The sequence below is a fragment of the Rhinolophus sinicus genome, chromosome 3, assembly GCF_057876585.1.
Source record: "Rhinolophus sinicus isolate RSI-liver-muscle chromosome 3, RSI-T2T, whole genome shotgun sequence".
NCBI lineage: Eukaryota > Metazoa > Chordata > Mammalia > Chiroptera > Rhinolophidae > Rhinolophus > Rhinolophus sinicus.
The window spans coordinates 176922255-176935530 of NC_142503.1; the positions used below are offsets into that span (position 1 = coordinate 176922255).

General features: G+C 44.6%; 1 protein-coding gene across 2 annotated transcripts in view; it reads right to left on the bottom strand.

Moving 5' to 3' along the window:
- The window catches only part of DPF3 (double PHD fingers 3), a 255312-nt gene extending 247846 nt beyond the window's left edge, over positions 1-7466 (bottom strand). For both annotated transcript variants that reach the window (XR_012494614.2, XM_019733356.3), the window contains exon 1: positions 7372-7466. Coding sequence is in view for 1 of the 2 variants with exons in the window: in XM_019733356.3 (XP_019588915.1) it covers positions 7372-7403 (32 nt within the window). In the remaining variant the exon portion in view is untranslated. The remainder of the gene's footprint in view (positions 1-7371) is intronic.
- Between the last annotated feature and the right edge of the window lie 5810 nt (positions 7467-13276).

The following is a 13276-nucleotide window of genomic DNA, read 5'->3' on the forward strand; positions in this document are numbered from 1 at the left end:
ACATGGTAGACAAACTTTGAGGACATTATGCTAAGTGAAATCAACCAGTCACAAAAGGACAAATATTGCATGATTCTACTTATATGAGGTCCTTAGAATAGGCAAATTCATACAGACAGAAAATAGAATGGTGATTACCAGGGTTAGGGGTGGGGGAGGGTGTCTGTTTGGTATGATAAAAAAAATCTGGAGATGGATAGTATCAATGGTCGCACAACATTATGAACGTACTTAATGCCACTGAATTATACATTTAAATGGTTAAAATGGTATATTTATATGTTATCAATGTTAAATGACATGCTTTTTTTTTACAATTAGAGAAAAAAAAATTAACGGCTGCCTCTTTCTGCTGAAGATCAGAGTGACCATTTTGTTTTTTCTTTCATTTTGCCAAAGTCTCACAATTTAGGCTTTTGTGAATTCTCTCATGGGTTTTACAACCCCCTCTTCCTCCTTTAAGCTTACAGAAAATTGCCAAGGGAGATTTCAACCAAAGAAAAGCTTAATAATAGTGACCCCAGAGGAACCTGGGATGTTCTAGAGGCATGTCACTGAAGGAGAGGCAGTGCATTCCAATTTAGACACTGCTAATACCTAGCCAGGTAGGGCCAGCTTCGGTGTGTCTGCGGGATACCTCCATTTTCTCAGCAGTAACACAGGGTACACTAGAGGAAGCTCAATGAGACATAAGTACAGTTCCACCTACTTCAGCTCTCTGAACAGCCAGGTATCTGCAGCTGCCCAAATGGGAATGAAATAAACACTTTATTTCCATGTTAATTGGGATGGGTGCCATGGTGGAGGAGAGGGCAGGTCCACAGAGATATGAATACATGAAATCCAGGAGAAAAATCTTTTACTTGCTTCCCCTTCCAGACATTTAAAGAAAAGAGAGAAAAAAACAGATATTCTCAGTAATTCCAGTCTTTACTACAACCAAAAACTTTATCTGAGTGCTTATAAACAGCAAAATAGACCAATTAGTTTTCCCACTTCTCTTTCTTCTCTCCATTCTGTTTGGGGTGTTAATGAGAAGAAAAGTGTTCAAAAGAGAAAATCAGAAGCAAAGCCCGCGTTCTAAATGGTCCACCACCTGGTCCTCAGCCCTAGGCCCTGAGAAGGGAGAGGAAGTTCCATGCTGATTAGAATCCCAAGTGGTAGCACAATGTGGCAAGACTGGACCAGAGAAAATGAAACTACAAAGAGTCTCCCATCTTAAGAGCCACACCCTTCTTTAGAGCCACACTTTGAAAGACTTTGAACTCTGGCCCCTAGCTGTCCTCCTGTCCTAACTAACCATAGTAAGAGCCACAAAGTTTTTGACTTGAACAGAATTCGGGCAATCAAGGTACATCACCTTCATCTTACAGACAAGGAATATGCAGCTCAGAGAAGTTGTGTCCAAGATCACATGGCTAGCTGGTTGCAGAGCTCAAGGCTCTGGGTTCCTCTCTCCGAGCTGCTTCTTTTTTCTCCTCCATTACTCTGAAGTCACAGCTGCAAAACACTAGGTACTGGTGAGAAGTGCACGACGAAGAGGGACGGAGTTTGAGAGTTTGAGATCCGACCACAGTGATGGCAGGTGAAAGTTTGGGGACTGGAAAATCTTTTCTGGTGGAGCTTCCAATTGCGGTTAACACAAACAGCAGATTTTCGAAGTAAGTAACAACAATAAACTCACTCATTTTACAGCAACCTAAGATGACCAGGCTCTGCATTCAGGGACGGTGGAGAGGGTGGCAAAAGGATTAGACATGTACCATCATCACTGTTCCCCAGGCTCAGAACGGAGGCCTTGGTGGTGGAGGACTCAATGTGGGCTATTTGAACCCCATTATTAGAAGCTCTGAGCCTAATCCCCTCACCCCTCCCTGCTTCCAAACACAGCCGCTAAATTTTAGCCTCCTCAAGGCTTCTCTTCCCTTGCCACCCTCCCCACTACTATTCACAAACACACTACCTAGAAACTCTAAACAGTCTGCCCCTCTTTTCCCACCCCCCAACACCTCCTAACCACTGCTTTTAAAACTGATGCAAATCACAGGCTTCAAAAACCTTCCTTTGGTGACAGTTTTACGATGTAAGCTCCATTCATCCATATGGTTTGACAGACTGTGAAACACTAGTAACCGAACCAATAAGAAAAACAAATTACAAAAACACCACAACACCTCATCTCTCCTCAGTCACTCACACAACTAAAGTAAACTTTCCAACTTGCAATGGATCATAATATCAGTCTCTCTTGGTGTTAAACAATCTTTTCAGAGTTCCAGACCACAGAATGGTTTTATCCACTCATCTATCCCCACCCCACCCCCCAGGCCACTCTTTATCTTTCCTTGTTAAATACCTACATATTTAAAGACTATTTAAAACTAGGGTCATGCTTACATAGGCCCTGCAGGGAAACCTGCCTGGGCAAAACCTATTCCAGTAGTGTGGCATTTCTTTGGCCAAGTGCTTGCCACATTTGGCTACATTTCTGTGTTCCAGTGACTTTCCGAATACTCAAAAACCACGAGTTACTTTGCAGAGGTTGGGATAATAAACAGGCCTGGATTCTGGTGCCTTTTTATGACCTCACACCCGACCACCACTACACTCAGCGTGGCTACACTTTGAAACTGAAAATCAGCCTCAGTTTCCCTTTCTTTTTCTGGTGCCTGCTCAAAACAAAGCATGCTGACTGTGACATTTTCTTTTTTGCATTGATCTGAGCAGATGGCTCTGAAACAGCTTTAGACATTATGGTCTTTCTCAGATGCATTCAAATTCCAGCTACCTGCATATTTCCAAAAAGAAAGAGGAAGATGAGAAGTCTCCAATTAAGATGCCTCTGAATTTCAGCCCACCTTAAGGATCTGAGCGGTTCGCATTCCACCGTGATCTGTGGATGTCTCCCAGGTGGTCTGCAGGCAGGGCTACTTTCAGAGATTTGCCCTGTGACAATGCCTCCACTTATGTTCTGGCAGAAATTAATCTCCTTTACAGGTATCTCATCAAAACCAGACTGAAAAATAATGCGTGCTAATGAACTTTGGAGAATTTAGGGCTTTTTCTTTTCTGCAGTGGCAACCAGAAGCAGCTGCAGAAGGTGGTTCTTAGGCCTCTGTTGGTTTAAAATGTCTGAGGGTCCTCTTTCATAAGGGCTATGATAATGTCCATAAAAGGCTGCAAGTTCACAAAGTCCCAACCCTAATGTTCCCCACTTAGTACCTCCCGTCATTCCCCCACCCCAGCAGAAACAGCTAAGAGGAGATTAGAAGCAGGAATGTGTCTCCCTTACCCCCTCCTCTCTGATATCTAAACTGAGCGCTATAGCAAGAGTGAGGCCTGGCTTCTAAATGGCAACAATTACACAACTTTCACAGGAACAAAACCACTTTAGATTAGAATGGGTGTATCTAGATCAGAGTATATAACAGGATGAAGATTTAAGGTCCATCTACACACACGACCTGCTGTTTGACCTTAGCTAAGTCAGTAGATTTACTTCTCCCAGAGTTGTGTCCTCAATAACAAAACGGATATAAACACACACCTCTAAGCACGGAAAACTCCTTACAAAAGAAAGTTTCAATTATGTATGTTTAGTTATAAGCATGAGAAAATTGTTTACTGGTCTCATTCTTTACAGTTACTTGACAGAAAGCCCTGTTGATTTATATGGAATAATTAAATAATAATAACAGTTATTCTTTTCTAAGTAGGCAGTTGTAATAATAGATACATATGTGCATAATCAAGTCTGGCAGAAGGTGGCAGACATTCCCAGTTAAGTGCATACAAACCAGGGGCTTGATAACTTAATAAAAGTAAGTTGTTTCAAGTGTTGATAGCAGATTTGAGGGAGGGTGGTTTACCTGAACTAGAACAGCAAGATTAGAATTTATATTAAAACCATTATGCTTCCTGGGTACGCAGAAATCAGCCAGAACACACTATGTAATGTGACTGACTTACACATAGGCCTTTCTCAAATCCATGTTTCTGTTGCCTACATGTGTTTACTTTACCACATGGCCCTTACCTTGCTTGTAACGGCAATAAATGAGGGCTCAGACATTTAGGCTCAGACAATGTAGCTGCTAAATTAAATAATGTGTAATACCCACTTACACATTATACATGTCCACTGATGCTTTTAAATTCTATTTGTCCAGATGTGACTGCCAGGTTGTGGGGCCACCTGCTGAGTCCCCTTTGTGATCTGATCAGTACAGGCAGCTCCAGTTTCTGCCTCTCACACCCTGTTGGGCAGTAATAAGATGTTAAAGGCAACAACAGAGAGAGAAGCCAGGCTGTCAGCTTCAGAGAGAAGGGAGTGAAGGGTACATGGAGGAGGAATCAGAAAGGGAGTTGAGGGGAGATCAAAGACAAGCAGGAAGAAAGCCAAACTCCTGAGAGATGTGGCTCCAGGAGTTTGGAGCCCTAAGGAAGACCCCAAAACAATGAGATTCAAATTGTGCCATGCAGTTACCTGAGCTGTTGAATTATTGAATGTCCCACATGGAAAAAGCTAGTATAAATGAAAAATGGTCCATACTCAGTGTAGGTAGAGCCCTACAGAGGTGCTGCATGAAACCTGCGCTTGTTTCTTCCCAGAACCTTACCTACCACCACTTTGTCCCGCAATCCTAGAGGAAACCTTTGTATGACCAGTTTCTATAGGGGGCGTCCCTGGTCTTTCTTTTCTTTCTTTTTTTTTTTTTTCTTTTTCTTTCTTCCTGTCTAGGGGAGAGAAAGAATCAGAAGGTACACAGAAAATGCTAATGTCGTTCAGCTCAGTTTCATTGTCAGAGGGGACACAGGAGGCCAAAAACATAGCTCTCCAAACCATTCTCCCGGCTTCACTCCTCCCACCACCATCTATCCTTTCTGCTTGGTCTATGTGCTTTGTTCTAATTTATCCCATGCATAATTTATTCACGTGTGTATTGTTTCCTGATCAGCAACTTTTAAAAACAAATGAAAAAATTAGATCTTTTATTAAACAAATTGTTTTAAAAAATAAAAGCAGATGGTGTAGGTCTTCCAATAATGACGTGCGTGCTCCTGCCTTGGAGTCTAAAAACTGTCCAGGGCTCAGGAGGCTCGGCTGGTCAGGGGTATTATTTATACCCCCTTAACCCCAGGGAAAGGGGTTGGGGTGCAAAAAGGAGCAGCTAATTACAAAGGACCATTCCACTCCCACCTAGAGAAAGCCGCAGGAGTATTGTGTGTACGCTAGTGTGAGTGTATGGCGACACATAACTACAAATACATCACATTGCCACTGCTTCTAATTATATAAAGTATAATATTCAGAACTAATTCCACTAACCAGACTGCTTCTCTGTCCCTTCCCCCACCTCTAACCGTACCCCACACAGACACCCTCCCCAAACACGCACCCTTCTGCGGTCCAAAAACAAAACAAAACAAAAAAACTGGAGCAAGCAGGAGAATCCTGGAGCGTAGAAATATTGCGCCCGCCGGCGCGTAAGCGGGCTCCAGGGTAACCAGGGTAGCACTTTCCCAATAGGAAACAAACCTGGCACACATGTGAGATTTCTCTAACTTGAGTTTACCAGTTGGCATCAGCCCGATTATGTGATTTTGGCTGGAAATGGGGAAACAGCAAACCAGCTACGGGTTCGGTAGAAACTCACAGCATCAGCGGTATGGCAGCGCGAGCGACCAGCTAGGATACTGCGAAGTTACGCCCATCTATTCTGCCATAAAACATTTTCTTTCTTGGGTGAAAGACTGTGGCGTTCAAGTGCAGTGTATCCGAGCTGCAGAGCGAGAACTGATGTCGGGAGCTGTTCTCTGATCAGCCTCAGCTTCAAATGTCCTCTTAACCGCAGCTTTAATATATATACGTAATATATTTGAAACTCTGAGACCTGTGACATTCTTACCCTTTTTCCCTATTACTGATGGGAGAGAGCTAGTGCCAACGCGTTCCATTTTCTCCGTGCGTTCCTTCGCATGAGGAATCCCCCTGCGCCCCACGGTGTGAACCTGGATTTCAACTCCAGTAGGAGCCCGGGATGCGGGCGCCGATGCGCGGAGTTGAAAGAATCTAGGTGGGCATTTGCCACGCACCCGCGAGAATTCGGCACCAAACGCCCCCCAACCCTCACCTTTCCGCTCCCCTCTCCCACGTCTTCCAGCCCAGCTAGGAAGACCCGATTCCCCAGGCGCAGACCCCATCCACGTCGCGCCTTCATCTGGAGGGAGCACCCCTCTGCCAACATCACTGCCAATAGCTCCCCTTTTAGAGCGACGCTAGTTTTCCGAAGCCACCCCCAGCTCCGCAATCGCGAGCGGACTTAGCGGCTTAACAGTTCCACCGACTGGAAGGAAGGAAGGAAGCCAGGATAAAAAAGAGGAGGAAAGCAGGCAAGCAGGAATTGGCTGTCGGACCCGGGGACTGGCCCCCGCGTGTCCTCGCGCAGCCCTCCCCCCTCCGTCCCGGATCTGGGCGTCCGCTCAAAGTCTCCCGGCGGCGGCCAGAGGCACCTGCCCCTTGCTCGGGCCGGGAGCCCCAAGCTGCCTCTCCACCAGTCTCGGCTTTTCATCCAGAGAAGGCGACAACACCATTCATGAGACCTGCAGCTTCCCTGACTCCAAATCAACCCCAAGTTAACGCGAGTCGCTAATTTACTACAGCCAGTTCGCCCACAAACACACCGGCGACCGCCGGGAGCCCCGTCACGCTCCTGGGGCTGCCCCAGCAGGAAAGCCGCGGGCAACCACCTGGGCCCCAGGGCTCCCGGGACCCGCTGCTCCCCCTGCGGTCCTCGCAACTCCGGGAGGTTAGCACAAACTCCCTGCCAGCCATCGGAAGGCGGAGAGCGCCCTGCAAACTCCAGAGCTGCCGCGATCTGCTCGCCCAGGCAGACGGAGCTGCCGGGCGGGGGCCGCGGGCTCCGGAGATGCGGGGCTTAGCCAAGTGCACCCAGGCGGCCCCTGCCCGGCGCTCTACCCCAGTTCAGCCGCCCCCTGCGCCACGCTCGCCGCCACGCGAGGCCGGGCACTCGGGGGACGGTGCTGTCCCCGAGCTGCCCACGACCCCCTAGCTGCAGAGTGCTCGAGCGCCAGGCTCCCCTGCCGACATCCCATCTCTCTCTCCGTCTGCCAATTAAGCAGAACACAAATGTAACAATTTTCTTCTTGTTAATTGCATCTCCTAACATTTCTGCGCGTTGAGGGGGAAAAAAAAGATGAACAAGTAAGAGCTGAAAGAAAAAAGAGAAGCCCCGCCACGGCTGCAAGCGCCTGCAAGTGCAGTGCATTGGCAGCGCTGGGCACGCAGAAGGCGCCTTTTTTTTCATATTGAAACCACGCGGAATATGTACATTTTTTAGTCTTACTTACGCTTTCAGGGGGTTGTGAATGACAGTCGCCATTTTGCTACAATGTAACAGAATATTGTCTGTCTCAGAGTTCTAAAGGTTCGCTCAGGGGAAGCGGCGAGCCAATCAGAGCACAGGATACCGGCCTGCTGGCCAATCGGCGCAACCGGTCGCCAGGTGGGCGGGGTCTGCACGGTGGTAGTTATTAGGGGAGCTGTCAAAGCCCAGAGGTCACTCCCTTTTGTAGAGCCCGAGAGCGAGCAGGTCTTAAAGGGGCAGTACCGCTCGAGCAGCTCCTTTTCGGATTGGGGAAAGTGGAAACGCACGGGAGAGTATTCTGGTTTTGGTCTGAGTCCCTACTTTCTAACTAACTGCAAGAGAGTTTGCATTCTCGGACAGAAATATTTTCAACAAACCATTGAACTCCATTCATTAGCTTTTGGCTTTGCTATTACGTTGTTAATCCCCCAAAGGGCAAATTCCGTTGTTCCCGGGCAAAAATTGGAAGGCAGCCGTTTCTTCTAACAAATTACTACACGTGCCCAGCCGTTTGCTAGTGCTCTGGGTCCTGCGGCTTTTTAATATTCTCATTCCCGAAGTGTTTTCTTTATCTCGGCCACCTTCCTCTTGGTTTCTTGGAACTGCCTCCGCCGTTCCTGGCGACTCCAGGACAGCAACTCCCCACCCCCTGGAATGTCTCAATGTCAGGCCGCCTCTCTCCAGCCGCCGGGGCTTTCATTACGTAATAATGCGCGGTGGTCACTCCGCGTGGTTCCCCACTACCATCTCTTCTGTTCGACACACAAACACACCAGAAACTTCTGCAATGATCAGATTCCGAGCGACTGGAAAGTCGAGTGAGACCTGGCGCTCTGACCTGGGTAGGGGAGGTTTAAGGAAACTTTCGGAAACGTATTTTGCTAATAGGAATACAAGTAACTAGAAAGAAGTTGTAGAACCTAGACTGGGTGTTGCCAGAACTTCTTTTTGGTGAGTAGCACACGCGATTCTGGCGTCAACTTTCACTACTTAGATAGAAGGTGAAAAGAATTTGCTAATGAATAATCTGATGTGACCCGAGGTGTTCAGAGTCTGTGTCTGCTTCAAGTCAGTGGCGAACCCCTGACAAAACTGGGAAATTTCTGTGAAGCCAGGCTTCCACTGGGCAGTCGGGAAGGTCTGGGTGGACGAAATGGCACTAAATCCTGAATAGGGGGCCTCATTAGCATACAGAAATCTGGCTACCATCCCAAAGTTGTTTAATCGGGTCAAATAGCTAAGATAGTGGGGGAGGGGTGGAAAGGGGTAGAGGAGAGGCCAAATTGCCAGTTCTTCAAAGCTGTGCCCTCTCACTTCCTTTCTCAGCGCTCCTCTCAAGGCAATGAATAAAATTAAAAGTTTTTTTTTAAAGTTCTAGAACTTTTAGAGTTCAACTCCATACACTATTAGAGTTACAGATAAACAGAACAGGGCTGAAACAGTATGTTTGTAAGACCTGAAAATTTTAACCCCTTCTTTCTGCCTAGTTTATAGCAGAGTCAACTTCTATAGACTGCTTTGTAACTTCTTTGTACAGAATTGTGCAGTTTCAAAAGTTATCCTCTTTTCTAAAGTTAAAGTTTGAAAACTCCCTTCCTTATTAATTTGTCAAGGGATTGGTTCAAATGTTAGTACTTTTCTGAGGTGGGCCTTGACAACATTAAAAAGCAAGCACGGTATTCTGACACAAGAAATATGAGTTTGAAGTATCACTCAGAACTCCCACCAGCCTCTTTGATATATCAAAATTACAGCAATTCAGATTGGAAGACAACAGCATATTTTAACATATGCAACTTGATAAAGTAAGCAGGAAATGTACAGCCTGTCCTGAAAAGACTTACAATTTAATAAAGGGAAAATTAATTTTTACTACATATTAAAGAAAAAGTATATATTTTAAGCCTGTATAATCATTTATTGTGTTAAGGCCCAGATGCAGAAACCAGCAAAATTCATAACTATCCTGCACACATGAAAATGGCAGACCAGATCTGTCTTCACTTTGAGAAATTTTAATCCAGAACTAAAACATTTAAGTTACATTTTATAATGATCGAATTGAAAAAAACAATGAATTAAAGACAGAATTTTTTAAAAAGTAGGATAGCCTTGCTTTTTATTACCTAATAGAATATCATTTTAACTCTATCAATACAGGTATGACTTTTAAATAAACAGAATTGTTGTGAATTTACTTGTTATCAGTTCTAAAACATGTTATTATTTTAACTTGTTTTTTTGTGTGTTTTTTACATCATACATCAAGATTTTTTTCTACAGTAAGGCAAGTTCTATCTGTCAATTTACAAATGGCCTGACCCATCTATAACGAGGCCAAATTTCTCAAATAAGCCTTTAAATGTACTGATCTCACCCCACAAAAGACATATTTTTTGCCAGAATGCTCAAAAGCAAGGGGGCTTAGAGTGGACATGTTAAAAGGAGACCAGAACTTAGAAAAGTTTTGGAAAATGTTAAATTTTAGATTAATACTTCCAGGAAGTGCTGTTTATGGTTAGAAGTGTGAGCTCTGGAATCCACCTGTCTGAGTTCACCACTTGCCAGATAGGTAATCTTGGGATAGTTTACTTAGCAACTTGAATGTCTGTTTCCTCATCTGAAAAATGGCAATAATCATAGAACCTACTTCATATGGTTCTTTCCAGGATTGAATAAGGTAACACATGTCAACCATCTAGCATATAGCAAGCTCTCAATACGTGTTATTATTCTTTATACAGATATTTAATTCTTTCCTGTTGGCATAACAAATATAGGGGATCTGAATAAAATGACATGTCAAAAATTGAAATTGTCTGTCAGGGTTAGTTTTTAAACTCAATTAATCCAAGAAAAATAAGCAGAGAACAGCTTTGATGAGAACAAAATAATAATTACTGTTTCAGCTAGGGGTCATATACTAGGTTGGTGCAGAAGAAATTGTGGTTTAAAGGGTTAAAAATAATTGCAAAAACCACAACTACTTTTGTACCAACCTAATAACTGCTTGTATTCTCTTGCTGATTATAATACCAAGACACTTTTAAAATACCATTTCTAAAGCTCTAGGGATATACTCCATCTCTTTTACCTTGATTGGTTAGGCAGTTTAATTTGGAGCATAGAGTGGGCCCAGAATAACATTTCCCCACCCCACCTGGACATTCTAAAACTGTGCTGTTCAACATGAAACCATGAGTTACCTGTGATTACTAAGCACTGGAAATGTAGCTAGTCCAAATCGAGATGTCCTGCAAGTATAAAATATATACCAGATTTCTTAGGCTTAGTACAAAAAAATGTCAAGTATCTCAATAATTTTCATATTGATTATATGTTGAAGTGACAATATTTTTACTTACTGGATTAAATTTAAAATGTTATGAAAACTAATTTCACCTGTTTCTTTTTACCTTTTTTAATGTGGCTACTAGGAAACTAAAAATTGTGGATCATGTTGTATTTCTATTGTACAGCATTGCTCTAGACCAGGGGTGTCCAAACTGCGGCCCGAGGGCCAACTGCGGCCCGCAATCCATTGTTAATTGGCCCGCAGCAAATTCCAAAAATATGTTTAGTTTACGTAAATAAACCAGGTGAGGCAATACGTACTTCACCTACAGTGAGTGGCCCGGCTGTTTGTGTATTTCACCACATATGGCCCTTGGTAAAAAATGTTGAAAAAAGTTTGGACACCCCTGCTCTAGACAGTGTGTGTGACCAGGAAAAGGTAAGGCATTTCTCAGTCATGTTAATCCATCCTGTGCAGCCTTCTCAAATTCAGCCTTTACATCAGTTAGCAAAGTATATGTTAGTAGCCAGCTCAAATATGTGTTCAATGCCACCCATCCAAAGGAACATTTGGGGTGCAACCAATGACCCAAGTGCCTGAACCACAAGGGGCACCCAAATCTGTTTACTTCTCAAAAGTTTGAAGGCTATTTCAGCAGACCACGAGTCAAAGCTGTGAGGAGATGCCCATCTGGAAGCAGGGAAGGATGGCATTTCTATAACAAGTGTCAACCGTTCTAGATGACTTTTTTAAGGCACACAGAATAAGAGAGAGAAGTAAGTGAAGGAGATGCAGGCATTATAAAGAGCCAGAGTTCATTTGAAAGAGGAGGTATGTCACAGAAGCCATGCCAAATAAGTGCAATTCCTAGCGGGCCGTGGGAGCTGAAGGAGTTTTAAGTTCTGGGGTATTTAAAAAACAAGAACAAGCTCACCCTCTACGCATCCATTCATCTACAGAACAACCAGTCATGGCCTTGGCAGCTGGTCGGCCATACTGGTTCCCTGAGATCCAGAACCAGCTCGGGTATGTTCTAGACACTCTGAACAGGAGGCATCAAAACTGCAATCTGGTTTTCTCTCTTCTTGGGGATGTGGGTGGAGGTGTTCATACACCCTTCACAAAACTCTCAAAGCACAGAGGAAAGAAAATCAAAATCTGGGTAAGATGCTCCTAGGGATAAGATGCTCTGAAATCTCTTATTTTGGGGTAGAATCAAATAGAAACCAAATGCTTGCTCTTCCCACTAACTCAGTTCATTCATTCATTCATCCATTGGAGGCTTTCTATGAGGGAGGGATTGTGCTAGGCACAGGTGGTGAAATAAAAATAAACCAGACATGGAAACAATCCTCAAAAAGCAATTCTCTCCAGATGGAGAGAGAATAAAGATAGTAGGCCCAATTCTACAAGCAAGCAGAGTAATTATTTGATGTGACCTGCCCAGCCAGTCTCTTCTTTTCCTGGCATAATGCCCATATTCCCAATGGATGAATCCTTGGCTGTTTATTGAGTGCATTCGCTCCTTTGGGTTTTCAAGGTTTCATGGTATTGAGATTTTTCATAAATTGGTACAAAACAGGGGAGAAGTGATATATGTCAACGAACCTCAGTGGAGGGAGCAAGTACTCCTAACGTTGGGGGAGGGAAAGGCTTCATGGAGAAGGTCACATTTAATTTAGGCTTTGGTTGGGTAGATTTTAGAAATAAGCCAAGGGGCGATAGGCCTTCCAGACCCAAAACATAACCAAGAATGACTAATTCATAAGCCAGTATTTGTAGATTCCCTACTCTGTGCCACCATGCCTCCTGTCTGCTGGACCTTGGGGTATAGTGAGAACTAAAGCAGTCCCCACCTTTAAAGGACTCATATTTGAAAGGTGGGGGAGGGAGAAGCAGGCAGTGACAATGCAGAACCACGAGGCTGAGGAACACGGGGCATGTGGGTTTGGATGAGCCACACCAACCAGACAGGAAGGTCAGGGTTGTCTTCCTAGAAGAGGTAAGCCTCAGCTGAGTCTTGAATGACCTGTAGGGGGAAAGATGTTCCTGCCAGGGTGGCAGCACATACAAACACCTTCAGGGACATGAGAGAGGGCATCATGATTTCAGGAGACCCCTTTGGTAGGAAGGTCATTGCAAGGGGACAAGTGAAACAGAAAAAGCTGGAGAGGCAAGGAACAAGTGCCAGTGATGTGGAGTTTTTATCTCGAAGGCCATCAGGCAACACTGAAAGATTTTAAGCTAGGGGTGAAAATTAGGAGGTTGACTTTTCAGAAAGCTCATTTCAGCAGCAGCGTGAGCATGGATTGGAGGGAGGCTGAACTGGAGGCCTGGGAACCTGCTAGGAGGCTGCAACATCAGGGTGGGGATGAAGGACATAATTAGTGATTAAGAAGGAAGTGGAACCTGCAGGACTTAGTGGCTGGCTCCTTGTAGGCTTGAGGGAGATGGGAGGAGCCCAGAATAATGACAGGTTTCTAGTTCCTGGAAATGACATCAGTCAGCTCCGCTTGACTAAAGAAACATGAAGTCAAGGCCAAGGCCTGAAGGCTGGAGGCCAGTGAAGACCATTGTGGAAGAGGAGCCTGTC